This window comes from Ovis canadensis, chromosome 2 (assembly GCF_042477335.2).
Source record: "Ovis canadensis isolate MfBH-ARS-UI-01 breed Bighorn chromosome 2, ARS-UI_OviCan_v2, whole genome shotgun sequence".
Lineage (NCBI taxonomy): Eukaryota > Metazoa > Chordata > Mammalia > Artiodactyla > Bovidae > Ovis > Ovis canadensis.
The window spans coordinates 155,037,210-155,053,730 of NC_091246.1; the positions used below are offsets into that span (position 1 = coordinate 155,037,210).

The window sequence follows — 16,521 nt, forward strand, 5'->3', positions numbered from 1 at the left end:
GTCTTTCAATTTCATGGCTACAGTCACCATCTGCAGTGATTTTGGAGCCCCCCAAAATAAAAGTCTGTCACTGTTTCCATTGTTTCCCCATCTATTTGCCATGAAGTGATGGGACTGGATGCCATCATCTTTGTTCTTTGAATGTTGAGTTTTAAGTCAGCTTTTTCACTCTCCTCTTTTACCCTCATCAAGAGGCTCTTGAGCTCCTCTTTGTTTTCTGCCATAAGGGTGGTGTCATCTGTATAAGGCTGTATATTGTCATCCTGCTTATTTAACTTATATGCAGAGTACATCATGCAAAATGCCGGGCTGGATGAAGCACAAGCTGGAATCAAGATTGCCAGAAGAAATATCAATAACCTCAGATGACACCACTTCAAGTTATTTGGCAATAATTTACAGCAGTTCATTTTTTTCTGTCTAAGTTACAAATAAATGCATGTAAATACAGCTAGACACATGGTTCTCCCTAAGTATATGAATATAGAACTTCTAAGAAAAAAATAGCATTTGGGGAAACAATAATAACATAAGGATGATTCAATTAAATGAGCTTTATGGTCTCATCCAGCGCTGAAGTTCATGCTCTGGGTTTATGCATAGTTAGTTAGTTTCTGCCATGTCTATCTCCCTTCCAGTGCTGTTCTGCTGTCTCCTCCCTGGAAAATGGGCCAGTACATGTACACACACACTCTCCATCTAGAAAGGTCTGATGGGGGAGCCATGTCCACCTCACTCATGTCATCACTTGAAGATCCAGTAAAGTGTTTTAAATTCTAGTCCTTTCCTTTTTCTTATTTTTCATCATTTGTTTTTAAAGGTTAATTTTATAATGTTTTCTTTGGAACTGATGAAACTCCCTTCTTTTCATTAACTGGGAGAATGTGCATGATTCCAGAACAAATAGATATAGTTTTAGTTTTATATCACTCAAGCAAATGATTCTTCTGTCTATCTCTGGTACCCTACACAGTGTCTTCCACATAGTCAGCACCTAGGGAATGCTTGTTGAATGAAGAAATGAATGAATAAAGAAATTCTCCTTCCATTCCTTAGAAAAGTACATGTCATCCTGTGGGACCAAAGGGTGGATCTAAAATGATCTCCTTTCCAGAGGAACTCAGAAGTAGGAAGTAGAAACACTAGTTTCAATGGATTTTATTTTTTTAAGGATGAAAATTAGTTTATAAGTTACTTCTAGTAAATCAATCCTTTTTCTCTTCCTAAACTTATAATTATGAAGGGATGTACAATAGCATTTTACTGCAAAGAGATTTAGTAATTCTGGCAGTAGTTCATTAATCACTTAATCAGTGTTCAAGCAGAACTGATGTCCTTGACATCTATAATCAATCTTGATTCCTCCCACATTTGATCTTCATCCTTTTTGAAATCTGTCTACAGACACTAAGGACTGGTGGCTTATTTTCACATCATGTTTTTGTTAGAGATGACTCTTATGCACATATGATAATAATCAGAATATTGCTACCTATATTGGGTCTCCTAGTAGTCTATTTGAAAACAGTTGCTTTCTCTCCAGTGAATTTATGGAGATTAATGGGGCTAGCACCAGATTCCATTATAGCTTAATGGGAAAATGGGATTGGGCCATTTTTTAGCTTCGTGTGACATACTATTCTTTTGGAGATGGCATGTTTATTGTTATTAGTAAGCCAGAGCTACTTGTTTATGATACATTCTGAAGAACTTTTCCAAAGCCACATCCTAAAGGCAGCTGGGTGTAGAAATGTGATAGCACCCTAAAACTGAGCAGCATGGAGTTCAGTTCAGTTCAGTCACTCAGTCGTGTCTGACTCTTTGCGACCCCATGAATCGCAGCATGCCAGGCCTCCCTGTCCATCACCATCTCCCGGAGTTCACTCAGACTCACATCCATCGAGTCCATGATGCCATCCAGCCATCTCATCCTCGGTCTTCTCCTTCTCCTCCTGCCCCCAATCCCTCCCAGCATCAGAGTCTTTTCCAGTGAGTCAACTCTTCGCATGAGGTGGCCAAAGTACTAGAGCTTCAGCTTTAGCATCATTCCTTCCAAAGAAATCCCAGGGATGATCTCCTTCAGAATGGGCTGGTCGGATCTCCTTGCAGTCCAAGGGACTCTCAAGAGTCTTCTCCAACACCACAGTTCAAAAGCATCAATTCTTTGGCACTCAGCTTTCTTCACAGTCCAACTCTCACATCCATACATGACCACAGGAAAAACCATAGCCTTGACTAGACGGACCTTAGTCGGCAAAGTAATGTCTCTGCTTTTGAATATACTATCTAGGTTGGTCATAACTTTTCTTCCAAGGAGTAAGCATCTTTTAATTTCATGGCTGCAGTCATCATCTAGGATTGTCTAATATCTTCTGCTTTGGAAAGGTATTTTTATGATCACTGGTGGGACTGAGTTCTAATTCTCTCTCTCCTTTCCTCTTAACACTTCATAATTTGGATATTTTAAAACATTATTCCTCTAAGATTTTAGTGATATATAATTTTTATGTCCACGTACTTACAGACCACTCATTGACCCATCCATATACTGCTCGTCAACATCAAGTATTTTTGTCTTTCTTGTCACAGAGTTGCAATATAGACTTTACAGTTAGATAGTGTGGAAGATGAACAGATGAAGACTCAGTTCATAATGACACATGCATTTAAACAACTGAGACAAAGATTTTGTCATCTGGCTGCTTGAGGAGACTTTTTCCTTCATAAAAGTTGATAACATGGTATTTCAGGATTGTTTAAAAACTCTGTGCCCACCATGTGTTACAGAAGCAAACTAAGCTGGACTTTTGTGATAATGTTAGAAGTCTTGGGTGGCATGCTTACATTAGTATTCTACAAGTGTTCAACCAAACCTACAGCTGGATCTGCAGACCAAGAAGCCAGAAGGAGAATAATGACAATAATAACAACCTACATTTACTGAGGTCCTCCCGTGCGGAGGTAGTGTGTGATATACTCTGCATGAGCTATTTAATGAAATACTTTTAACATCCCTATGAGGTCAGTGGCATACATATTCCCAGTTCAAAGAGGAAAGGCAAGACTCACAGAGATCAGGAAATTTGCTCAGAGTTACAAGGCTGGTCTGTGGTGGGTCTACCTGATTCCACAGCTCTTAACGCCCAATCAGGCAGTCTACCCACCTATCTTAGGTGCATGAACTGAGGCCCAGAGGGCTATGGTACAGCTAGTAAATTGCAGAGCTGGATATATTTGAACGTACATATTAGATAGAAGCTATAGAACAATTATAGTGAAATAATTATCCTTTTGTGAAAATTTAATGGAACTTTGGGCTAGCTAGTTAGTAGATTATAACAGAAATTAAGGTTAACATTTTACCCAGGCATGAAAAGGTGAATAGGAGAGTTGGAGAGAATGTTAATAATTATCAGAGTCTACATCGAATTGGCGAGAGGTAGATTTGATCTTGAATGACTATTACTAATAACCACACAGACAAGGGCTTCATTAGGAAAACAAATTTCCTGATCTAAATGAAATCTCCCTAAAACCATTTATTCTCTGCCTCCACCCCCTTCTCTTTTGCTCTGATGTATGGTGATCAAAGCAATTTTCTGACAACTAATTCAACTCCTCAAACATATGGTTATAAATAACACTATCAATTATTAAATGAAGTATAGCTTCCATTAATACATTGACAATCTTTTTTTAACAGTTTCTTAAGTGATTTTGATTACTGTAAATCAGTTCTTCTTGACCTGAGCAACTTTAGAAAAGCCAAAAGAACTTTTATCAAAATGAAGCATTGTTCTCACGTACCAATACATAAGAAGCTTCATTCTACACTGTTTGAAATCTCTAGAATGCTCTGCCTGTGTTCCCTATGCCGCTGCCGCAGGACATGCCTGGCCCTAAACCACAGTTGTTTTAAGGGAACCTGATAATATCCCTTTAGATTTTTGAAGAATGGACAGGAAGTAAGATGTTTAAGAGCAGAGCCTAGCGAACAGGAGTACAAAAGAACTCTTGGACCTGCCCAGACGGTCGGAGCTAAGTAACCCAGCAACCATGAGCCTGGGTAAGCAGTACCCGCAAGTGTGTTCAATCAACATCAAACATTTACTGAACTTCGACAATGTGCTCAGGACACTCTGAACTTACACTGAAGAAATCAAATGTGATTTCCATCTTCAAAAAACCTGTGGGAAGACGTATTCATAGTTACTGCGTGATAGGTGCCTTCCAGGCTGACAACTTGAAGTAAAGCCAAGTAATGAGTAGAGAGATACCCCATAAGCCCTGTCTGGGTCCAGGCAGCTTGTCCACAGGAAACTCATCCAGATCCTCTCTTCTGGCTCCCTGGGGCTGGAGGCTCAGGGGTGTATCACGAAATGCCTACTCGCTCCACGCCCCCGGTGGCCTGCGTGGTCTCCGTCCCGTGCCCTTGTATCTTCTCGCGTGGCTAGGTGAGGAACCTCAGCTGGTGTCCTGGGCATCTGTGTGCTGCTGCCAGTCCCACCCAACAAGGACTCTCTCACGAGGAGGCTGACCCCAGAGTAAATGTCCCCGTCTTTCTACTTCTGATGGGCCCAGCACGGAAAACAAATGTGGGGAAGCATTTTTACTCACAAGCACTGGGTCTCCTATCAAAACACAAAGAAGCCCTTGAATTCTATCCTTTGGGTGTCCTGCAGAAATTTGATGGGGAAAGTGTTAATTTCAGCGGCTCTTGATTGAGCTGCCATATTCTTAACATTCAGGCACTTGTCTGAAAAAAAAAAAAAAGTCACCATACCCCTGGGCACCCAGTGTGTCTCTCCTGTAGCCCTGAGTATTGTTAGCAGTCCTCTCCCTCCAGCTGTGGCAAGCTCCTTTTCTATCAGTGCTGTTCCCAAGTGGGTCCACAAGCAGCCCTTGTTACTGGGCCAGGGAGGGGGCCAATCCAGTCTTAGAACAGAGGTTTGCCATTAGCTCCAGCAAGTCCATGTATGCCTCCCAAGAAACTCCTTTGATTTGTACAAATCAAGCCCTTGTTGTGGGCCCTGCCCATTCAACTTCAGACCTGTTTGAGATGCAATAGCTGTTGGTGTGACATGTCACAGCTCAGACATGCACATTGGGATCCCCCTGAGATTCTCTTCTACTTTGCTGTTTCAGATAAAGGAATCTTCATTATCCAAAGTGAGAACCTCGAGAAATGTATTCAAGCCAGCAAATCTACACTGACCCTGGAGAACTGCAAACCACCCAACAAGTACATGCTGTGGAAGTGGGTTTCAAACCACCACCTATTTAACATCGGAGGCAGTGGCTGCCTGGGCCTGAATGTGTCTAGTCCAGAGCAGCCGCTGAGCATATATGAGTGTGATTCCACCCATGTTTCCTTGAAGTGGCACTGTAACAAGAAGACGATCACAGGCCCACTCCAGTACATGGTCCAGGTGAAGCAGGACAACACGCTTGTGGCCTCAAGGAAATATCTCCATAAGTGGGCTTCCTATATGTCTGGTGGTGGAGGCATTTGTGACTATCTGCACAAAGGTAAAAAATAATTTCAACCAAAGTACACATGAAGTGATATATTTAGAAAGGTTGCCCATAAATAAAGATTTGTAAAATATATGAAAGAGGTACACAGCACCTGGGACCTCACGGGACTTCTGCTAAATAGGTTTGAGTTGTTTACATGCTTATTGTAAAAAGATTGCCAGAGTCTTAGAACAGATTTGCTAAATTCTGCTAAAGAAGCAGAACTTTGAATTTAAAGGTATTAAGGGAGAAAACACTTAAATAACTTTGGGAATCGGTGGAAAGGAGAGAGAACAAAAAGATGAGGGAGAGAGAAAAATCAAAGTAGAAGGAAAAGATTTTTGAAGTTAAAAGCCTTGTCAGGATAAATATAATAAGAGCCTCTCAGGCCAACATTTCTTTTATTATAGAAAGTCAGTTCCATGCATGAAGCATGTGTGCAGGGCACCTCAGTGTCTCCTAAGACCAGGCTGGCATCTGTGTGGTGGACATGTTACAAGGCATTAAAGGCAGACTGTTGTCAGACGTTATTTGCTGTCTGTCAGGGGTGGGAGGGGTTTCCTGGGTGGCTCAGTGGTAATGAATCCACATGTTAACACAGGAGATGCAAGAGACACAGGTTTGATCCCTGGGTTGGGAAGATCCTCTGGAGAAGGAAATGGCAACCCACTCCAGTATTCTTGCCTGGAAATCCCGTGAACAGAGGAGCCTGGCAGGCTACATACAGTCCGTGGGGTCGCAAAGAGTCAGACACCACTGAGTGACTAAACAACATCAACAACAAACAAGGGAGGAGGGAAGCATGGTTTGCTGGCAGGTAAGTGGAGGTGTTTTCATTTTCCATAGCTCTGTGATATCTGGGATTTTAAAACAGACAAAGAAAGCAGCTTAGTTCTGAAATTCTAAAACCTCAGACCTGTTAGTCAGGTTTTGTGATGCAGCTCTGTTCAGCCGTTCAATCATCCACTCACCAGCCTTCACACACTCATGGAACACGGACTATTTCTGGGCTGGCATCTGATTTACAAAGGCCAGCGAGACCGGAATGGTCCCTGTCCTTCTGGTACTTTGTAGAAAAATGCCTCAATAAGAGCTTTGATTTCTAAAAACTGTAGGAAGCAGAGAAAGGAGCTCCTAAAATCTAAAACAAGACTTGAGAAATGAGTAAAGAGACAGAGACAAGAGTAAGCCATTTTTCAGGACTCACTAAAATAAAGCAAGTGCTGCAAACCGGCACTCTGGATAATCTCCAGTTCTAAGGAAGAATTTGGCTTTTTGCTTCATGTGAACTTTTCAGCCATATACCCACACTCACAATGCATGCAGGGGAAGACTAGGTAGAAGGCAGAGGATGTGTCCTGAAATACCAGCAGTTTCCAAACAGCTCAAACCTCTAGGACTAGCGATATGGGGTGAGCTCAGGCTAGTGCCACGCCCCAATCTATATCACCCACCCCTACCCCTTCCAATTGTGAGAGAGGGTGGGAATCTCTACAGTCAGCCCTTTCACTCCAGGACCCACTGACTTAATTGACAGTGCCTTGATCCCCTTCTCATGGTAAAGAACCTCCTTTGAATCAGTTCTAATGAGGTGGATGAAACTGGAGCCTATTATACAAAGTGAAGTAAGTCAGAAAGAAAAACACCAATACAGTACATTGACTCATATATATGGAATTTAGAAAGACGGTAACGATGACCCTGTATGCGAGACAACAAAAGAGACACAGATGTAAATAAAGAACAGATTTTTGGACTCTGTGGGAGAAGGCAAGGGTGGGATGATTGGAGAGAATAGCACTGAAACATGTATATTGCCATATGTGAAATAGATCACCAGCCCAAGTTCAGTGCATGAAACAGGGCACTCAAAGCTGGTGCTTTGGGACAACCCTGAGGGACGGGATGGGTTCAGGATGGGTAACACATGTATACCCATGGCTGATTCATGTCAATGTATGGCAGAAACCACCACAATATTGTAAAGTAATTAGCCTCCAATTAAAATAAATAAATTAATTTTTAAGAAAAGAAATATTAAAAAAAATTAAGGGAAACAAGTCAAATGCCAAAAAAAGAGAAAGAACCTGCCTGCCAATGCAGGGGACATAAGAGACGTGAGTTGAATCCCTGGGTTGGGAAGATCCCCTGGAAGGTGGCATAGTAACCCACTCCAGCATTCTTGGAGGAAGACTCCCATGGACAGAGGACCCTGGAGGGCTACAGTCTATGAGTCGCAAAGAGTTGGACACGACTGAAGCAACTAAGCACATACACACTGACCCCCTTCACTATAGAAAGTCCCAGTTGATTCATGAAAAATTGTTGCCTCCTGCTTAAGGCCAATGGCAACCCACTCCAGTGTTCTTGCCTGGAGAATCCCAGGGACGGGGGAGCCTGGTGGGCTGCTGTCTATGGGGTTGCACAGAGTCGGACACTACTGAAGTGACTTAGCAGGAGCAGCTTAAGGCCAAGGATGACCAATGATGATTGGAATACGCTGAGAAAGCAGCCAGCAGGCCGCTCAGCATGGCCATCTCTCCTAGACCCCCTCCCTGGGGGCCAATAGCCGGGCATCCACTTTGCCCTCTGTGTACAATCAGTTTGCCACATTGCACCGTGTGTGTCTTTAAAAATGGAAATCTGATCATGTGATTTCCCATGCAATACCCTCTGATGACTGCCCATTGCCTTCAGAGTAAAAGCCGAAGTCCATGTCTTGGCAGAGCTGGCCCTCTGTGAGCCGACACTCCAGTGCCTCCCTGGTTCCCTGCCCACTGGGCTTCCCTGCTCTCCCCTGTTGACCCCACATGGTTCTTGATGCAGGTCCCGCATTCCTGCTGTTCCTTCTGCCAAAACAACTCTTGTCCAGAGGCCCGAACCTCACTTTCCCAAATTCTTATTCAGAGAAGCCTTCACTGACCATTTTATCGAAAATAGTGCCCCTTCAACCCTCACTTGGAGAAGGGAATGGCAACCCACTCCTGTATTCTTGCCTGGAGAATTCCATGGACAGAGGAGCCTGGCAACCTACAGTCCATGGGGTTGCATAGAGTCGGACATGACTTAGTGGCTAAACCACAACCCCACCACATACACCCAGTCATTCTGTTCTTATCCTATGTTATTTTTCTTCATGGTTACTTCTCACTACTTGAAATTACAAGTTTATCTATATCTTTGTTTTCTCCCCCCCCTCAAACAGATGCTCCATATGAGAGGGAAACTTACTCATTTACATCATAATACCCAGTTCTGAGCACATTAAATGCTCAACAGATATCTGTTGAGTGAATAAATGATAAATACTTATGAAACTCAAGATTCAGATGCTGCTGACTGATACACTTGGGGACTGGAAGATATTTTAAAGTGAAATCTTCAACTATATTCAGTATCTTCTAATAGCCTATACTGAAAAAAGATCTGAAGCTATATACCTGAAACTAAGACAATACTACAAAGCAATTATACTTAAATACAAATAATAATAATAAATACTTTTTTTCTTCTTATCCATTCACAAATATGTATGCTACTGAAGCAGTGTTGGTCAATCAGTCATGTCTGACTCCTTGCAACCCCATGGATTGTAGCCCGCCGGGCTCTTCTGTCCATGGGATTCTCCAGGTGAAGATACTGGAGTGGGTTGCCATTCCCTTCTTCAGAAGGGATCTTCCTGACCCACGGATCAAACCCGTGTCTCCTGCATTACAGGATTCTTTACCGCCTGAGCCATCACGGAAACACTGAAACAGTGCACCATAGTAAACAAACAAGGAGATAACTATGCAAAACAAACCGCTTATCAGCGCTTCCCTGAACGCAGCACTCAGCCTTGTACTTTTCCACACACTAGACGTTGAGGTCTTAAGGGTTAACCGGGGTAAAGTAAGGGCCTTGCCGAGTGTAGATTTTCGGTCAATAAAAAATGCATTCGCACTCTGACAGTTTCCAGAGATAAAGTTGCCATACCACTTATTTGACTTTGTCCTCTTTTTTCTCTTAGATTTGTACACAATCAAAGGGAATGCCCACGGGACTCCGTGCATGTTCCCCTTCCAGTACAATCAGCAGTGGCATCACGAATGTACCCGGGAAGGGCGGGAAGACAACTTACTGTGGTGTGCCACTACCAGCCGATACGAAAGAGACGAGAAGTGGGGATTTTGCCCAGATCCTAGTAAGAATAAAATCTAGTCTTCCCTATATGTCACGAATGAATCAAGGATGATTAGAAAGTTATCGTATCCAAAGAAAAGCACTGAGATTGATCTACTGAAGTCTGAATAAGCTTGCTGAATCCATTTAACCAGATTTTGATTTTGTTTGTTTTTGCCTTGAAAAGACAATTCTGATGTATATTGCTTTTCCTCCCCTAAGTTCAAAGATATTAATTAGTCATTCCTCACTAAGTTCAGTGCATAAGTATGCTTTAACTGGAATCAAATTTTAATACTCTGTGATCTCGTTAATCCCAGCTTCCAGGCAGGATATTTCAAAGCAAAACTGAATGCATATGAAGTTTTGTTATGCTTCCATTCCACTCCTTCTTATGAGCTCCTTCACCTGTCCATGTCCTGATTGCTTGTCCTGCTCATTGTCAAGTCCAAACATCAGCTGGCCCTTGATGATCTTTTTAAAATCACAGTTGCCCTCCCAGTATTTCTCAACAGTGAGTTGTCTTGATTCCCTTTCCTTATTACTCAGTCTCTAGCTATAAATTTAAAACCTTTTTCTCTACTTAACCTGATTTTCAAGGTGCAGTAATAGCTTCAATGTTCTAAATATTTTGTCAGTAAGTACTTTATTATTTTACTGTATTTTACTTTAGCTTAAAAGTTGCCAATGGTTCTTAAGTACTGGGGAATGTTTATATATATCTTCTATTTTCTTTCTTATTTATTGATTTTCGGCTCTGCTGAGTCTTCGTTGCTGCAAGGACTTTTCTTTTTCACTCTGTTTCACTTTCATCAAGAAGCTCTGTAGTTCTTCGCTTTCTGCCATAAGGATGGTGTCATCTGCGTATCTGAGGTTATTGGTACTTCTGGCAATCTTGATTCCAGCTTTTGCTTCATCTAGCCCAGCATTCCGCATGATGTTCTCTGTATATAAATAAGCAGGGTGACAGTATACAGCCTTGACATACTCCTTTCCCGATTTAGAATCAGTATGTTGTTCCCTGTCCGGTTCTGTTGCTTCCTGACCTGCATACAGATTTCTCTGGAGGCAGGCAAGGTGGTCTGGTATTCCCATCTCTTGAAGAATTTTCCACAGTTTGTTGTGATCCACACAGTCAAAGGCTTTGGTATAGTTAATAAAGCAGAAGTAGATGTTTTTCTGGAACTCTCTTGCTTTTTAGATGATCCAGTGGATATTGACAATTTGACCTCTGGTTCCACTGCCTTTCTAAATCCAGCTTGAACATCTAGAAGTTTATGGTTCACGTACTATTGAAGCCTGGCTTGGAGAATTTTGAGCATTACTTTGCTAGCATGTGAGATGAGTGCAATTGAGTGGTAGTTTGAGCATTCTTTGGCATTGCCTTTCATTGGGATTGGAATGAAAATTGACCTTTTCCAGTCCTGTGGCCACTGCTGCATTTTCCAAATTTGTTGGCATATTGAGTGCAGTACTTTCACAGCAACATCTTTTAGGATTTGAAATAGCTCAGCTAGAATTCCATCACCTCCACTAGCTTTGTTGATAGTGATGCTTCCTAAGGCCCACTTGACTTCACATTTCAGGATGTCTGGCTCTAGGTGAGTGATCACATCATCATGGTTATCTGGGTCATTAAGGTCTTTTTTGTACAGTTCTTCTGTGTATTCTTGTCACCTCTTCTTAATACCTTCTTCTTCTGTTAGGTCCATACAATTTCTGTCCTTTATTGTGCCTATTGTGCATGAAATATTCCCTTGGTATCTCTCATTTTCTTGAAGAGATTTCTAGTCTTTCCCATTCTATTGTTTTCCTCTATTTCTTTGCATTGATCACTGAGGAAGGCTTTCTAATCTCTCCTTGCTGTTCTTTGGAACTCTGCATTCAAATGGGTATATCTTTCCTTTTCTCCTTTGCCTTTAGCTTCTCTTCTTTTCTCAGCTATTTGTAAGGCCCCCTCAGACAACCATTTTGCCTTTTGCATTTCTTTTTCTTGGGAATGATCTTGATCACTGTCTCCTGTACAATGTCACGAACCTCCATCCATAGTTCTTCAGGCACTCTGTCTATCAGATCTAATCTCTTGAATCTATTTGTCACTTCCACTGTATAATCATAAGGAATTTTATTTAGGTCATACCTGAATGGTCTAGTAATTTCCCCTACTTTCTTCAATTTAAGTCTGAATTTTGCAATAAGGAGTTCATGATCTGAGCCACAGACAAGTCAGCTTGTTTTTGCTGACTGTATAGAGCTTCTCCATCTTTGGCTGCAAAGAATATAATTGATCTGATTTTGGTATTGATCATCTGGTGATGTCCATGTACAGAGTCTTCTCTCATGTTGTTGGAATAGGGTGCTTGCTATGACCAGTGTGTTCTCTTGGCAAAACTCTGTTAGCCTTTGTCCAACTTCATTTTGTACCCCAAGGCCAAATTCCCCTGTTACTCCAGGTATTTCTTGACTTCCTACTTTTGCATTCCAGTCCCCTATAATGAAAAGGACATCTTTTTTGGGTGTTAGTTCTAGAAGGTCTTGTAGGTCTTCATAGAACTGTTCAGCTTCTTCAGCATTACTGGTTGGGGCATAGACTTGGATTACTGTGATATTGAATAGTTTGCCTTGGAAATGAAGAGATCATTCATCGTTTTTGAGATTGCATCCAAGCACTGCATTTTGGACTCTTTTGTTGACTATGAGGGCTACTCCATTTCTTCTAAGGGATTCTTGCCCACAATAGTAGATATAATGGTCATCTGAGTTAAATTCACCCATTCTAGTCCATTTTAGTTCACTGATTCCTGACATGTTGACATTCACTCTTGCCATCTCCTGTTTGACCACTTCCAATTTACCTTGATTCATGGTGTTGGAGAAGACTCTTGACAGTCCCTTGGACTGCAAGGAGATCCAACCAGTCCATCCTAAGGGAGATCAGTCCTGGGTGTTCATTGAAAGAACTGATGTTGAAGCTGAAACTCCAATACTTTGGCCACCTCATGCGAAGAGCTGACTCATTTGAAAAGACCCTGATGCTGGGAAAGATTGAGGGCAGGAGGAGACAGTGACAACAGAGGATGAGATGGTTGGATGGGATTACCGACTCAATGGACATGAGTTTAGGTAAACCCCGGGAGTTGGTGATGGACAGGGAGGCCTGGTGTGCTGCAGTTCATGGGGTCACAGAGTCGGACACGACTGAGTGACTGAACTGAACTGAACTGATGGACCTAACATTCCATCCCTATGCAATATTGTTCTTTATAGCATCAGACTTTACTTCCATTACCAGTCACATCCACAACTGGGTGTTGTTTTCGCTTTGGCTCCATCTCTTCACTCTTTCTGGAATTATTTCCCCACTCTTCTCCAGTAGCATATTGGGCACCTACCAACCTGGGGAGTTCATCTTTCAGTGTCCTGTCTTTTTGCCTTTTCGTAACTGTTCATGTAGTTCTCAAGGCAAGAATACTGACGTGGTTTGCCATTTCCTTCTCCAGTGGGCCACGTTTTGTCAGAACTCTCCACCATGACCTGTCCGTTTTGAGTGGCCCCGCATGGCATGGCTCACAGTTTCACTGAGTTAGACAAGGCTGTGGTCCATGTGATCAGTTTCATTAGATCATGCATCTAAGCTACTTATCATAGTACCTGGTGCTCACCAGGATCACCACCACCATCATGTCCCATTAGGTCTAACATCCTCTCAACATGTGCTTCTGAATCAATGATCCTCCCTCTTTATCGTCTTTGTCACCAGCACTAAATTAAGCGTAGTGTTAGGACCTAGATCCCTCTCTCCAAAGAACTTGGCCCAGATGGAATATAGGACAGACTGATTTGTTCCATGCCTGGAAATGCAGACTACATTTGATAGGACGCTGTAGCATCATATAGTTTAAAATGTAGATCCTTGTCCGGTCCTGGAGATGCAATGAGTATTTGCATTTTTGACAAATGGCCCAGGTGATCCTGTGGCCCATAATTCTTCATCAGACAATTCACAACATGCAAGTAATTCCACATAACATCTATATACAGGGGTGATATTAAGACATTTAGCAACCAGTTTGGAATGGGCTATTGGCCAATTCAAGTGGAGACCTTGATGTGGGGGCTTGGAGCCCTGGACACCCACTACTGGTATTAGCCCCTTATCTGCTGTAATGTGAGGGGATGCTGAGGCAGCAAGAGGCACTTGACGAGCTCAGGAGAGCAGCTCTTCAGCAATCAGCATGAAAGTATTTCATTATTTATTAACTGTCAGATCACGAGCCTTCTGTATCTGAGTCTGAATGTCTGTGTGGAGGAATATGTGCGTGTAATCCCTATACTCCTTAGATCCTTGAGTCTGATGTCACATTCTTTACATCATCTTCTCTTTCCATTTCCATCTCCAATAGATGTCACTATTAAAAGTAAATAAACAGAGCCCTGGTTTGAGTTTCCTGAGTCATACAGCAAATTCCCACTGGCTCTCTGTTTTAGATACGTTAGTGTATCTGTTTCCACGCTACTCTCTCCATTAGCGGGAAGAAGGCTCAAGAGGGAGGGGATATATGTATACGTATGACTGATCTATGTTGATGTATGGCAGAAACCAGCACAATATTGTAACTCAAACATCTTACAACAAAAATTTTTTAGGAAATAAGCAAATATTAATAAAAGTAAGATGTATTTCACATAGCCCTAATACTATTTTTTAAACTATACTAGTCTCCTTGATGGAGAAGGAAATGGCACCCCACTGCAGTACTCTTGCCTGGAAAATCCCATGGACAGAGGAACCTGGTAGGCTGCAGTCCATGGGGTCACGAAGAGTTGGACACGACTGAGCGACTTCATTTTCACTTCTCACTTGCATGCATTGGAGAAGGAAATGGCAACCCACTCCAGTGTTCTTGCCTGGAGACTCCCAGGCACAGAGGAGCCTGGTGAGCTGCCGTCTATAGGGTTGCACAGAGTCGGATAGGACTGATGCGACTTAGCAGCAGCAGCAGTCTCCTTGAGATTCTCCAAAGAGCGCTGTCACCATCCTCTGTCACTTTTAGCCAATTATGGTTTCCCATGTGGAAGCCTGGGTTTAGTGGTGCCCAGGGCTTTTAGATCCCTGGACTATCTATTTGTTCAGCTTCCTACAGTTCAGAAACATCCTCCACTTGACAGCCTGCCAGATTGCAGAGAGAATGTTTATTTGTACAGTGCTAAATTACAGTTCCAGTTTTCTTCCTTTCTTTTACTTTTGGTTCCTGGTGGCCAGCGTAACACAAAATGATGTGCCAGAGACTGGAATCTGAGCACGCTGATTGCTTTTTCCATGGGGTCAGGAAGTGGACAGGACAGAGAGATTAAAGCAAAGATTCATACTACTGTATCTCATCTTTCTTATTCAGAAATTTTTTACTATCTCAATGTAGAATAATGCCTTTATTTTTAAAAAGTTGATTGTAAGTGAACATAGTGTAAATTTAGTCCCAATAAACACATACTAAAACACATGAGCAGGGAGGGATGTGATAAAATTTCTGTTGCTATAGATCTTCAGGAACAAGGATGACATAAAGGAATCTCTCTGGTTTTATTTAGAGGTGATTCTGAGTCATACTATATCTGTCCTGATTGTATATCTTACACAGCTGGAGAGTCAGGCTTAGTTAGTTTGAGATATTTTTAGGATACCAGCCTTTGGGTGAAGGCTTCCCCAGTGGCTCAGCATTTAAGAATCTGCCTGCAGTGCAGGAGACACAGGAAACACGAGTTTGACCCCTGGGTCAGGAAGATCCCCTGGAGGAGGAAATGGCAACCCACTCCAGTATTCTTGTCTGGAAAATCCCATGGATGGAGGAGCCTGGCAGGCTCATTGCTCTGGAACCTCATTCACCTGATACAGTTTTTATCAGTAATTTGAGTCATAGAGCAGATTGGTACCAATTTAGATGTACGACTTCCAACCTCTGCTTCATCAGCAGTATTATTATATCTCTCTTCTCAAGCTTCTATCTCACTCCCCAAAGGGCCATATAAATCTTTTTTCTCCCCTGACTTTCTAACCTTGCCCTACATTCTCCTTCCAAACCCTTAAGGGCCAATTTCAAAGAAAATAGGATCCCTCAGAGGGGAAGTTTTGACAACTTCCTGCTCACAGGCCTGCTCTTTAAGCCTACCGTGGTTTGGATCCATCTCTATTTTCTCCCTCCCAAGCAATAGTGGTCCTCCTCCTACTGAGGGTGAATCTCCCCACCTGGACTCTGGAGCCCCCCATCCAGTCTTCTCCAACTTTATCTCAGTGTTTCTTAAAGCATGGTCCCTGTTCCAGATTGGACAGGGAGATGTAACACTATCTCTCTTTGCAGATGTCGTGATCTTGGATATATAAAATTCCAAAGAATCCACTAAAAAACTACTATAACTAATAAACTCATTCACAGGATATAAGAGCTATATACAAAAGTCAATTGTACTTTAATACATAGCGATGGACAATCCATAAATTAGATTAAGAAACCAAATAAAAAAAAGAGAAAGAAGTCCATTTATCCTAACATCCAAAAGAATAAAATACTTAGGAAAAATTTAACAAATGACATGAAAAACTTACATCTAAAAACTACAAAACATTGAAAGAAATTAAAGAAAATTAAATAAATGGAAAGACATCCCATGTTCATGTGATCAGAAGGCTTTTTATTGGTAAGATGGCACTACTACAGCAATCTCTATCAAATCCTAGCTGACTCCTTTGCAGAAATTGACACTCTCTTCCTAAAATTCATATGGTAATTCAGAGGACCTAGAGGAGCCAAAATAATCATGAAAAAGAAGAAAAAAGTTGGAGGACTT

The 16,521-nt window shown here is 42.0% G+C and overlaps 1 protein-coding gene across 1 annotated transcript in view; it reads left to right on the plus strand.

The window, feature by feature from the left end:
- The window catches only part of PLA2R1 (phospholipase A2 receptor 1), a 126,505-nt gene that overhangs the window by 13,548 nt on the left and 96,436 nt on the right, over positions 1 to 16,521 (plus strand). The window contains 2 exon segments of the mRNA XM_069577407.1: positions 5,146 to 5,529; positions 9,527 to 9,700. Coding sequence (XP_069433508.1) covers positions 5,146 to 5,529; positions 9,527 to 9,700 — 558 coding nt within the window.